The sequence below is a fragment of the Coloeus monedula genome, assembly GCF_965178545.1.
Source record: "Coloeus monedula genome assembly, chromosome: Z".
Classification (NCBI taxonomy): Eukaryota; Metazoa; Chordata; class Aves; order Passeriformes; family Corvidae; genus Coloeus; species Coloeus monedula.
The window spans coordinates 27732674-27745797 of NC_138822.1; the positions used below are offsets into that span (position 1 = coordinate 27732674).

General features: G+C 41.1%; 1 protein-coding gene across 1 annotated transcript in view; it reads right to left on the minus strand.

The window, feature by feature from the left end:
• Positions 1-12412, minus strand: part of PJA2 (praja ring finger ubiquitin ligase 2) — a gene marked incomplete at its 3' end in the record, with an annotated part of 32053 nt that extends 19641 nt beyond the window's left edge. The window contains 2 exon segments of the mRNA XM_082301973.1: positions 280-480; positions 12319-12412. Of these exon segments, the coding sequence (XP_082158099.1) occupies positions 280-478 (199 nt within the window). The 5' untranslated portion in view covers positions 479-480; positions 12319-12412.
• Positions 12413-13124: the final 712 nt, after the last annotated feature.

Below are 13124 nucleotides of genomic sequence, written 5' to 3' on the forward strand. Positions count from 1 at the left end.
ATACGATGTTATTGTTATCTAGTTTGCTAGAATGCATGAAGTCATTATGAATGTTCTTCAGGCAAAACTACACAGCCAAGTATGGATTTATTAGATTAGATTATCTATACTTTATAAAATGAAATTTAGTATAAAGGCAAATTAAAGACATACAGAATGTACGTGTTAAGTACCTCAATAACATGCGCCACTTACATGGCTCTCAATGCACCTTCCTCCTCTACCCCCAAGCATCCCACTTTGCACCTAAATGGTAAATACACAAAGATATATACATACATAAAGTATTCTCTTTCTGAACATCTTCCATTTCTAATTGTTTGCAGTCTTCATTCTGTTGATGTCCATCTCTGTCATGATTATTCAAAAATGGTCTAAACCCAACATAGGAATGTCTTCTTCCATATCTTCCACTTGTAACAGTCTGATATGCTCCTGCAGGTTTGGGCCAGGCAGTTTTGCCAAGTCCTTGCCCCATTGCTACAGGAGATTATGGAGGAAAGAAAAAGACAGAGACACTTGTTAGACAGCAATATGTCTTTGCAGTTTCCCTCTTCCCTACCACTTTCATTTACTTTTTTTAGCAAGGAATTTTCTATTTCTCTAAAGTCTTAAGCTTCATTAATAATGTGATTATTAACAACATGAAGTGCTCTGGGCCCATATGTTATGAAAGCATGTAACTGAGTTTTCATCTACACTAAATAATATTGGCAAACACTGATTGTGCCCCCATCTTAACATGTTTTTAGTCAATAACAGACTTAATTAAAAAAAAATTAAAAAATCAAGCCCAGATGTCATAGCTTTTTTGGTTTTTTCACCCTGCTCATAAATCTGACGCAACACATATATCAGCTTGCAGAAAAGATCTGCAAGCACTATAAAGGAAAATCCTTCAGGTAATACAGCACAATTCAGGCAGCCCTAGCTAGCTTATCTTTGTGACTGGAAAAGTATAATTAATCAAATCACACCTCCTAGCAAAAGTCACAGGGAGAAGGCTTTATTCTTACTGCTAAAGGTAGAATGTTCAGGCATGGCTATACAAAGCATTGCCCACACACTGCTTCTTCTTAGAGCAGTTTTTCGTATTAATGACACTTACAGCTTTCACCAAGAAAATACGGGATAAGGAGTACAAAGGAACTTGAGAAACAGTGGAGAAAGGCTGCTGATATTGTAATAATGAGAGATTTTAATACAGCACTATTATCAGGTATTAATCTAACACATAGGTTCATGCCCAGAGGCTGTTCCTTGTACAAATGCAACCAGAAGTTCACTATTTCAGACATACAGTGACTTCTTTGTGTCCCTCTAAGTCACTTTTAATCTTTACTAGATATGGCATTTCAAAATTTCTGTTCTTTAAACTCACCAAATTAAAAAGTTAACCTTAAACACAAGGAAGATAAAGTTTGCAACCGTTAACATAGAGTATTATGAACTTCAGAAAAATACGAAAGCTTTATTATTTCCTGGCTGTGCAACTAATCTCTTCATTACACTTAAAAAGAGAGTATCTATGAGCAGAGACATATGAAAGAGACCGAACCTTTGCAGAAAAAAATTAGCAGGCATCTGAGGCTTTTTTTCCTCATTTATCTATGAAGCTCTATGGAATTTGATTACACATAATTTTCCCTGGACATATTTTTGGGTATTTGTCCAGACCTGGCCATCCTACATTAAAAACCGGAACCTAAAATGTTTGTTTGGTTGTTAACTATACCACTCCTGCAATCTTTAGAAAGGTAAAAATTCTGGTGTCTTGGCAAAACAAAAATCCTGGCCACTAATGCAAGAAGAAGACGACTGACAATTCATTTTCCCAGCTAGTCAGCCAATAGTTAATATCCTTATTAAGTCAACCAGCAAGTTAATTTTATTCAACCAAGCTCTGACAATCCTGAAATTTCCCTTGATTACAACATGGCTGGTCAGCAGACTGCCAGAGGGAGCTGATAATTAGCAGCCACATACAAATCTGCAGAGCAAAATCCAACAGTTAGATTAGTAAATCAAAACAGCAATGCAGAAATCTGTCCTCAAACAAGTCGTTGAAAGACACAAGGTAAAAATACAACAAAATTGCCTAACTCTTAATTTCATTTTGTTCTCTAAAACATCAGTATTGTTCAAAAACAGATGTCCAGTCAACAGAGTCAAGTTCTTTGAATGCAAATGTTTCATTTTTAAAAAACGTGCAAAATTTGTTTAATGCGCTACATTTTTTATTCCAAATAATGCTCTTGCATACAGAGTATCTCATCACATATTCAACTGTTCGTAGAAGATAGAGCAGGCAGTTAGTTATTATTCTTCTGTCCTGGGGAAGATTTATTGGATCAACATAGTGAAAGCTTTCACCACTTACTGTATAAGTATTGATGTCATATTTGGTTTTTAGGAGAGGCTAACTTCTACCTAGATACAAAATACCTCAAAAATAAGAGCAGGAGGCATGCATTCATTTACCTACATGCCTAAAATCAGCAGCATTTAGGCACGTGAATGCTGAGACCAATTTACAAGAAACCCTTCAGGCAACGAAGCTGAGAGACACAATATCCTCCCTCAGGTACTTCTTCCAGGCCAGCTCAGCCTAAGAAGTAAGTATTGCTTCAGAAGCTCAGTTTAGTAGACCTGTTCAAAGCACACCCAATATCCACTGATTTTCTGCAAAACTGACCAGTCTTAGAGAAGCAACACACCAGCGAGTAAGTAACAGGGCAAACAAGTTACTTATTCACTTCTCTGGCTGAAGATGGTTATACACACACCTCCATACTTCCAAAACATTATTACAGTCACCCGAATTCCTCAGAAGGATCATGAGAAGGAAAGCATTCTGCATTACCACAGCTGGATTAAAAAAATGGGAGAGACTGTCTCCTAAAATGCACAGTTCTCAAACAGGTAAGTCCAGCCTTTAACAGGCACTGCCTTAATCACTGACACATAATGGTGTGCTTCCTCTTTACTTCTACCAATACTGCACTAAGGATACTACTCCCCAGAGACAGCAAATTACAGGCTATAGCACAGAAAGCCTCAGAATCTAGACCAAATCCATCTGATTTACCTAACCAACTTGCCCTCTTCCACAAGGATTTAAAGAGGAAAAAAAAAAACAACCTGTTTTTCCACAAGTGTTCAAGAGTAGATGCATGCAGACACATGTTCACAACCTAGCACTGTAACCTAGTGTTCAGAAATCATCCACACTCTTGACCACAATACAACAAAAAAATCTCAAACCAATTTACAGAGCCAGATGTAGGACAACTGGAATTTCCTGCTCTGACATGCTGGCAGGACCCAGTCCTCACCCACTAAAACCCAGCCACCTCCCTTTACTCTCCTCTCCATTACCTTTTGTTCTCTCCTATCTCCTCAACTCCCTCACACCCTGTGCACTAGTGACAAGAGCAGCAGCTTTCTTGGGTCAAGAAGTACATGACTGAGAGCCATGAAGGTGATCCGAGGCTGGAGCATATCTCCTATGAAAGCAGGCTGAGAGAACTGGGACTGTTCTGTCTGGAAAAGAGGCAGCTTCAGGAAGGCCTTAGAGCAACCTTACAGTACCTAAAGTGGGGCCACAAGGGAGCTGAAGAGGGACTCTTTACAGACTGTGTAGGCCTATTACACAGGAGGAAAAAGCTTAAGAGAATGTGGCTGGGGTGCCCGGAAGGGGAGTGGGCATGGAGTGGGGGGGAAACAGTTCCAAGTGGTTTTCATCCCAAAGAGGGGAAGGGTTGTCATCATTTCCTGCTGCAGGAAATACTTAACTAGCTCTTTTTTTTTTTTTTTTTTTAAGAAATGTGAAATTAGCCCTAAGTATTTCTCTAAGCAGTTTATTTTCACTCTTTTAATAACTAGCATCTTTTTATGTTCTTCCTCAGGTTTTCCTAGCACTCATAAAAAAAACTTGTATGCATATTCTGGACCCAATCTCAACACTTGACACAGAAGTAAAAACAAATCCTTTATCCTACTCAATTGCTCTTTTTTCTCTGACATCTATCAATTACAGAAAATGTTTTCCTCTACAAGGCAACAACAAGATCTCGCACTCAAGGTTTGAAAAGGGAATGCATGTAATACTGACACAATTACTGTTTTCTAGGTTACCATCTTAAAAAAATAAATCTGCATTTGTTCCCAGAAGTATATGAATTCATTTGGCTGTCAATTGGACAAAACTTAAAACCAACTCATATTCTTCACACCCTCTCCCTTAACTGACTATTTCTGAATCATAATGAAATCACACCCCTGATCAACTCAAATAAATGTTGCAGGTAAAAGTATTCACATTGTCTTTTAAAAGGTATTATCTAATATTCTTTACCTGGAACCAGTACTCTACATCTCTTTCATTCCTGCAGGTATTGAAAGCTTCCAAGTGCAGATGAATTTTTAAAAACAAAATTGAATTAGAATGGAGAATTTTCAGTTTGCTAAGCACCACTGCTCAGGACTGCAAAGAGATGACTTCATTTCAGTTAACAGAAGAAAAGCACAGAATAATTCCAAAAAAGGAGAGGAATATTTCAATTTGAATAATTGAAACAACATCCTACTGTTACAATTTCCTTCTCTTGCCTCTATGAGCAGGTTAACACTGAAATTATTTCATTTTTTTACTATGTTTTCAAGCTTCAAACTACATACACTAGCAAATTAATATTCAAAGCAATCAATATTCAGTTAAAATTTACCTTCACTGTCTGGGATTCATCTAAACCTTAGAAAACCATATGCCAGGGTCTAACCCTCGTAGGCAGTTAAGCACCACAAAGGTGATCACTCACTCTCCCACCCAGTTGAAAAGGAGAGAGAACAAGAAGTGCAAAAGTGAAAAAACCCATGGGCTGTGATAAAGACAGTTTCAGAATTTGGGGGGTTTTTTAAGGAAAAAAAAAAAAGGAGACAAATAAAAGCAAGGAAAATGAGTAATGCAAAAAAACCCTAATTGCTCACCAGCAACCCAACAATGCTCCGACAGTTCCAAAGTCACAGCACCCTGGCCAACCTCCTTCCCCCTACCAACTAAGCATGATGCCACACAATCTGGAATACCCCTACTGTCAGCTGGGGTCAGCTGTCCTGGCTGTGTCCCCTCCCCACTCCTTGTGCACCCCTGCCTGCTCACTGGTTGGGTGAGGAGCAGAAAGAGTCTTGGCTCAGTGCAAGCCCCACCCAGCAATAATGAAAACATCCCCGTGTTATCAACGCTGTTTCCAGAGAAAAATACAGAACACAGTCCCATGCAAACTCCTGTGAGGAAAGGTAGCTCTATCCCAGCTGAAAACAGTACACTGGATGATAAGCAAAATTCAGACTATTTTCTTATGGATCCAATCCATTCAACGAAAAGTTCCTTCTCAAACTCTCTGGTTTAGAGGTGACTTTAGGCTCCTCACTAGGATATTTGAGAACACAGTAGTGATTATTTCCATAAGCAGTATCAGCTCAGCTACAAGTAAATTGATAAATGGAATATGCTTCAGGGACTTATTTTCCAGGCATTGTCTTTTCATCAACCTTCCAGGTCATTTTGAACTCTCCTTTGAGCTACAGATTCCACTAAGTCAATATTTTTACTCAGTATAGTTCCTTCTCTTTGCCTGAGGCTGGAAGTAGCCTGTGGTCCAAATTCAATAAGCTGTCCCACTTATCCCACAGGCTGGCCCACTACTGATTTCATTTTAAATTAAAATAATATTGCTTAGTTGTGGGGTTTTTTTACCTTTCAGATTATGTTTTAAAGCAAAAATCCCCCAAAAACCATGATCTTATCAAAATATTCTGATACCAATCTGAGACTCTTCCCAAAAGAGGCAAATGATCACCAGCAAACTAATAGCAGCTTCCTTCAACTTAAATACTAAATGGTTTCTGTTTTGCATTTCCCCAAAAGCTTGCTGTTTTGTATGTAATTTGTGCCATAAATGCAAAACTGAAGTTCTGAAATATTACAGTCTATTAATATTACACCTATAACAATTAATTTTACAAATATTTACATTTCTGCATTTACCAAAACATTAATCAACATGCAGGCTAAAAGAAATAAGTTGATTAGTATTTTGGACATTGTCCGTATACTCCAAATCTCAGTTAATGACCTCCTGTTACAATCCGTATAATCATCATAGACAATTCACAACTCTAGAGAAATTATGAAAAAAGTTTTGCCAGACTTGAAATGGCGCAAGTGCTGCCACTATACAAACAAGAGTGAATTAAAGTATATGCAGGAAAGTATCAGTGGTTGCTCTAAAAGAAATGCATTAGCTATATTCACAGGACAAGTCATGAGGGAGAGACACAAAATTTCTTCAAGTTAAGAGCTCCCTTAATAAGTGGAGCCCAGTCATCACCTTCCATACAGAAATGACTGAATGGGCGACTTGCTAAAAATGACCATCTTGATGCAGTTCCTTTCTATCCTTAGACATCCTCCTAGAGTCGAAGATCCTGCACAGCTCCCATTCTCTCATCCAGGCTCTTCTGACCAACACGAGGGCACAGAATCCCCCTATGCTGATGTTTGCCATCTGGTCACTTCAGCCAAGGAGCCAGAGCTAGGCTTGCTCTGATGCAGCTTCAGATGTGACTACAATGGTTGGCTTCAAGCGAAAGCAGCCTGCATGAACTTACTCAGGTCTGCCAGATGTCCTTCTCCAAGGGTCTACGTCTGTCTTCATATTTAAGAAGCTCAGCAGGCTCTTGAATTAGCACAGCTGAGGTGGTAGAACCGAGCCATTCCAGTACACATTTTACACTGTCCTCTTAGAGTCTATCTGCTTCAATGCTATACACAATTGCTGCACTATTTCCAGGGTTTTTTCCACTGACTTGCTCTGACTTTAGCCAAGTTCTCCTTACTTTCTTACACAAAACTGTAAATAGTTTGAATGCATCATATTCATCTCCCCTGATAAAAATCCTCAATCCTCTGTTTGATCTGATAAACTGACAGCGCTGCCTTACCACTGTAATAATCAGTTTTACAGCTTTTATCCTAACAAATACATTCAGCAGAAATTGCACATTAAATCTCATGAGGGAAGATTAAGCAACTGCAGTACTAAAAGCTTTTAAAGATGAGGACAGTGTGTATGCCATGTACTAACCAAGGAATAGCAAGCCCCCTCCAACCTTAGAAAGCTAGCATTGTAACCTTAAGAATAAAAAGCCTAACTTTGCCAGTAGTCCCTGTAGCAATCTGTTCTGTTAATGCAGAACACTATTACGTGCTACTAATCATCAGGCAAACTTTCTTATCTCTCTCCTTCCCCAATATCATAAGTTTTTGTATTCTAAATAAGTGCATTAAACTAAGGGCACAGAAGTAACAATTTTTACCTACTGCTTTTCAGGAGATGTATAGAAATTCAGTCACCAACCCCTACCCCTATATCTGTCCTCTCTTCTTACAACTCTCACATCTTGTACTTTTGTTTAAGTTCTGATTACAAACTTTCCAGAGGAAAAAGCATCTCTCTGGAGCTGAAAGACTTCAAATAGAAGCCAATAATCAACAAAATGCCAAGACTTTTCTACACTTTAAGCAGAAAAGGTACACTTCTACTTTTGTCAGTGCAGATACCCCAAACACTTTAAGAAACCAGAACAATCACTTCCTTTCCCCCTGATAAACACAGCAACTAGACATGACAAAAGAATCCCACAGTGGAAGTGCAGGCCCTGGAAACTCTTACATGACTGAGAGATATAATTCATCAACTAGAAGACCCAACGATGTATTTTTGCATTGCTGCCTATCATCTTATATAACTGTCTTTATTAAAGCAAACTTAACCCAAAACATGTAATCAAACCTCCACTATCAGAAGCAGTAAAAGCAATTTTTAAATTTTTTTCCAAGTTTGGAGGCTTTTTGTTTTGTTTTGCTGTTCGTTTTGGTTTTTTCCTGAAGAACAGTGAAGTCTCAGCACTTTCAACTCTTCTTCTTTCATAAACTTAATTCTGTATCTTGGATACAAGAGTAACAAAAGCCTCTGATCCAATCAGCAGACAGAAGAGTTTACCTGAAGTGTCATGAAACAGAATCTGAGGTGATTCCAATATGCCAGTGAAGAAGTAAGATCATTCTCAAAAAGAGAATCATGGGATATTATTGTCAGGTAGGAATACACAACTGAGGGAATTACTAAATTACTAAATGTCCAGCTAAGCAGAAGGGCAGTGGAGGATTATTGAGGACCACAATACACAAAACTCAAGTCAATGTTTTCCTCTGTTTTGGCAAATAGCAACATACAGAGCTACATTAGCGTGAAGACTGCAAGACAGGAAAAGTAACCCTTGTATCCTGACCAACAATGTAAATCAGCTCTTATGCTCTGCATGTGGTTTTTAAACACCTTGCTTCAAAAATTATCACTGTTTTCCCTGAGACATGGAAACAACACATGGAAATGACATAAGGGAAATGTTTCTACCAGTAGGGACACGGTATCCCTCCAACAGATCACCTGGGGAGGCTGAAGAATACCCATCAGAAACACAGCCCAAAGAAAGGTATTCAAACAAACATCTAGTGAAGAATCACTGTGAGGAGGGGCTGGGATAGAGGATAAGCCTGACAAGATAACTGTTTGAGGTCACTTCCCCAAACAAATGCTCCAGAATTTCAGATACTTATTCTTCCCCCAAGCTAGAATCACAGTCCTACATATCTACTTTTGGGTGGAGTGGAAAATCTGTGGGTTTTTTCCTCCAAACTGCTGGCACTACAACACTACCATCTATCACTATTTGCTTGTTTTCACACAGAAGATAAATCACTATTAATTTTTTTCTTCTTCAAAATTTTTGGAAGGTTACACAATCAATATGCTGTACAAAATTGCACTGGGTTTACTTGGTATGGTACAATACTTGATTTTTTTTTGGTCATCTTTTAAAAACCACTACTTTTCACTTAAAGCACCTTATTAGATAATGGAAACATACTACAGATCCATTGCCTAGAAGCTAATTTTCAGGCCTCAAAAATAGTGCTGCAGGTTCCTGACAGTACTCTCAGAACCTTACACTACAATTTTTTTTAAGCTGCCAAACTACAAATACCTGGTTCACCAAACGCATAATGAATAAACACCTAGTTAACATATGAAGTCAACTACAGCACCACTAAAACATAAGGCAGATTTTGCTATTGTTTAAAATCATCTGGGTTAGGGCTCTTGAATTTTTTGGAACATTGTGACACCAAGCTGATATGATAGGACACTTTGGTATACCCAATTATCACTAATATCCTGAGCAGTAATCCACAATCTACCCTCAGGATCAGAACCATTTCTCTGTACTATATTTTTCTATAGCATCAACTACTGGCATCATATAAATTTCAAATTTGTTATCACTTTGGATTTTCTTTTCCCTGCTTTGCTTCCAGCAGAGCGATACTGACGATGTTACAGCAATACAGAAAAACCACAGGCAACTTTAGAATCTCAACAACTGCAAACTTTTTCAGGTCCGGTTTTAACAACTGTTAAGGATGCACACGTGCCAGCTAGAATTCTCTACTTCCACAGTCACATATTTAGTTACCTGAAATGCTGTGTAAGGATTTAGTACAAAACCATCACACTTGAAATTAATCGAATTTGAAAAGCTGTTTTAAAACCACTCAGAATGATTAATGCCATTGGCAGCAGAATTCATAAATATTTTTTCCCACCACAACACATGAGCATTTAGCAATTTACATGACCATCCACTCTGTCATTCCTGCAGAGTATTGCACTCATTACTACAAGCTCATCAATAATTACCTCAATTTCCCATATAAATAAGTCATAGCCCTGCTCCACATAAACAGACAGCCAGGTGTGGCCTGTATGACAACAAAGGTTCTTGTGAGAACTACTGCATTTTTGCACCCTTGCACAACTCAAACAACTGCCCCCATATTAAATGCGCACAGCACCACTATAAGTGCTTCAGGACATTCCCCTGATAAACTGCATGCTGTGTTTTGTTTGAGCCCAGGCTACCAAAACCACAGAAGTGGAAGTTTCAGACACTGGTTCAGGTCAATGTGTCCTTTAGGGACAATCACACTACCCCCTGTCCATGGATGTTCCGAATAGAAGGCCAAGGTGAGCTCACTGTCTTTCTCCAGTAGTCTGGGTTTATCTCTGCTTATTCCACATTTGAAGTCATTTCACAGTTTTAAGTCTTTAAATACACTTTCCAACTGAAATAAACACAAAGTAGCCCTTTAGAACCTGCCAAAATACACTGCTGAACATACAGATACAAGACTGCTGAAGCAGTCTTGTAACTGCAGTGGGCTCTACCGGACTTCTAGACCTATCCACTAAAATGCAGGGAGGGGTTACAACTGTATCATGAATAAATTAATTAGAACAAATGTGTTCCCCATACTTCATTCAAAATACTATTCAGAAGTATTAGGACAAGCCTTGACAGAATGGTAAATTTTATGGTCACAGCCTCAAATGACATCCACACCTCCAATTACCTCAGATGCTAAATGAGCACGACCCACCCTGGAAACCACAAGCTGGGGACTGTCTGCCCCAAAACCAGCCCCGGCTTCTGTACAGCACAATAATACTTTTGGATTCATTCAAGCCTTCCTCAAAACAAACACAGCTCAACAAGTACTATGGGCACCAGGGAGATTACTGTGTAAAAATGGTAGCAGTGCCAGCTCAATTTTTGCAACAAATACTCATACAGTGTTTGTGGAATTCATCCAATACGTCCTATCAGTGTTTGTCACTTGTTTTGCTAAACTGCTTTTGCAGAAGTACACATCTTCATGGGATCAGCTAGCTTAACAAGGCAACAATTCGTAAGTATTTCTTATTTTGATGAGGCTTTGATCTGTCAAGAACTCATGCACCTTACTAGACTGCACTGCAATTCACTCTATCAGCAAAGGAAATTTTTAAAAATGGGCCTATTTCATAGGAATCTCCTGATCCTGCACTTTAATGCAACTTCAAAATAAAGACTTTTATTATCAATTTTTTCCAGACTTCTTCCTTTCTTTAGTGCATGAGAAAGAGCAGGAAATCAGTTCTGTGAGAGTCTGACTCAGCTACAAATAAACTTATTTTATTACATACATTTGCTTACACAATTTTAAATAAGCATACTTCTCCCAAATGCAGCTTCAATCCATAAAGTATGTATTCTTCATTTGTGCATTAAAGAGAACACTAACAGTTTGACACCACTCTTCATTGCTACAGTACAATTTTTTTTCTAGATAGTGTGGCAAAAATCCAATCAAAAGTCATTCTTCTAAACTGCTTAACTGTGTGCACAGACAAATGCAAATCAAGAACTACACAGAAAAAAAGAAGTGCTGAGTATGTCACAGTATAGAAAAAGGACCTAACCACAGTCTCTAAGCTTTCAAATGCATCCTATGAAGTCCACAGCCTCTAAACTTAAAATAAACTTTCTAAGTTTTCGTGCACCATGGAGATGCACACAGTGTATAACTCATATGCTTCACAGTGTTAATTCACCAGCAGTACCCAGTAAAGCCCATGTGCAGGACATCCTGAGAACGCTCAGCTCCACCACAGCCAACACTGCTCCAGACAAGCACTTCAAGAGAACTGCTAAAGGTGCAGCAGGAGGTGCTACTCTCTTCCAGGTACAAAACCCATCCCGTGCAGTATAACGACAGTTAATTAATTTAACTCGTGTGGAAGAAAAGGCACATCAGCTACAATCATTGACAAATCTCTGCTGGATTCTGGGCCCAAAGCACGTTCCTTCTGACCCTGTATTTGGGGGCTGCTCTGCTGGCTCGGACCTCCCCTCCTCAAGCAAAGAGAGGAGTGTGAGTGTTTCACAAACTCGCTGAAGCGATGTCAAGCGACGTCACTTCGCCCGTGACCCCGCTCACACCCGCGGGTGCTTGGCTGACCCAAGGCAGACCCCGCGCAGGGACCTCCCTTTCCCCGGGATACTGAGCCACTGCCCTGGTGCTGTGGGAGAAAAACTACAAAACAAGGACAAACCAAACCAAAAAAACAACAGAAAAGGGAATTAACTGCAAGCACTTTGCCTCCGAAGGCCTGCCCGTGTCCGCTCTGTTGCTGTGCACCCCGCCGGCTCCCCCGCACCCACAAACGGCACAAACGGACGGGCACTCGCGGGGCCACCACGGCCCACCCGCCGTGCCCTCTCGACCCAACGGTTGAGGCCCCCGCCCTCGGCCGCAGGCCCGTTCCGGGAGGAAGGAACAAGGCCGATACTCCACAGCACAAACGACCGTACCCAGGACTACCGGCAACTCCGTCCGACACCCCGACCGCGCCCGCACCCTTTACGGGCGCCCGCCCCCTTTATGGGCGCCCCGCGGAGCCGGGCCGGGGCCAGAGCCACACTCACCCCGCCCGCTCCCGCCGCCGCTTCCCGCCCGCCGCCGCCGCCACGGCCAATCCCGCCGCCCGCAGCGCCGCGCCGACCAATCACGAGCCAGGGAGGAGGGCAGCGACCAATCCCGGCCGGGGGGCGGGGCCCGGGGGGCGCGGCGCGGACTCCGGGCCGGGCCGGCCGTGGGGGAGCTGCGGCAGCGGGAGTGCTGCGGGACGGCGCTTCAGCCACTTTTAACCCCTGCTTTGTAGGGTTTGTGGTGATTTAACCCCGCCAGCAGCCCAGTCCCAGGCAGCCGCTCCCTCACTCCCCCACCAGCAGGATTGGGGACAGAATGGAAAGGGTGAAAACCAAGGAACTCAGGGGTTGAGATGTAGACAGTTTATAACAGGGAAAGCAGAGCAACACAAGGAATTAATCCAGTGCTTTCCAGGGTTGGGCAGGTGTTCAGCCATGTCCAGCAAAGCAAGGTCCCATTACACTAAGGGTGACTTGGGAGGTCAAACCTCATCAGTCCAAACATCCTCTCTTTCCTCCTTCTTCCCCCAACTCTATACACTGACCGTGATGCCATATGGTCTGGAATACCCTTGGGGTCACCTGTTCCAGCTGTGTCCCCTCTCAGCCTCCCACGCACCCCTCAGCCTCCTCACCAGCATGGCCATGTGAAAAGCAGGAAAGGCCTTGGCTCAGTGCAATCCCTGCTC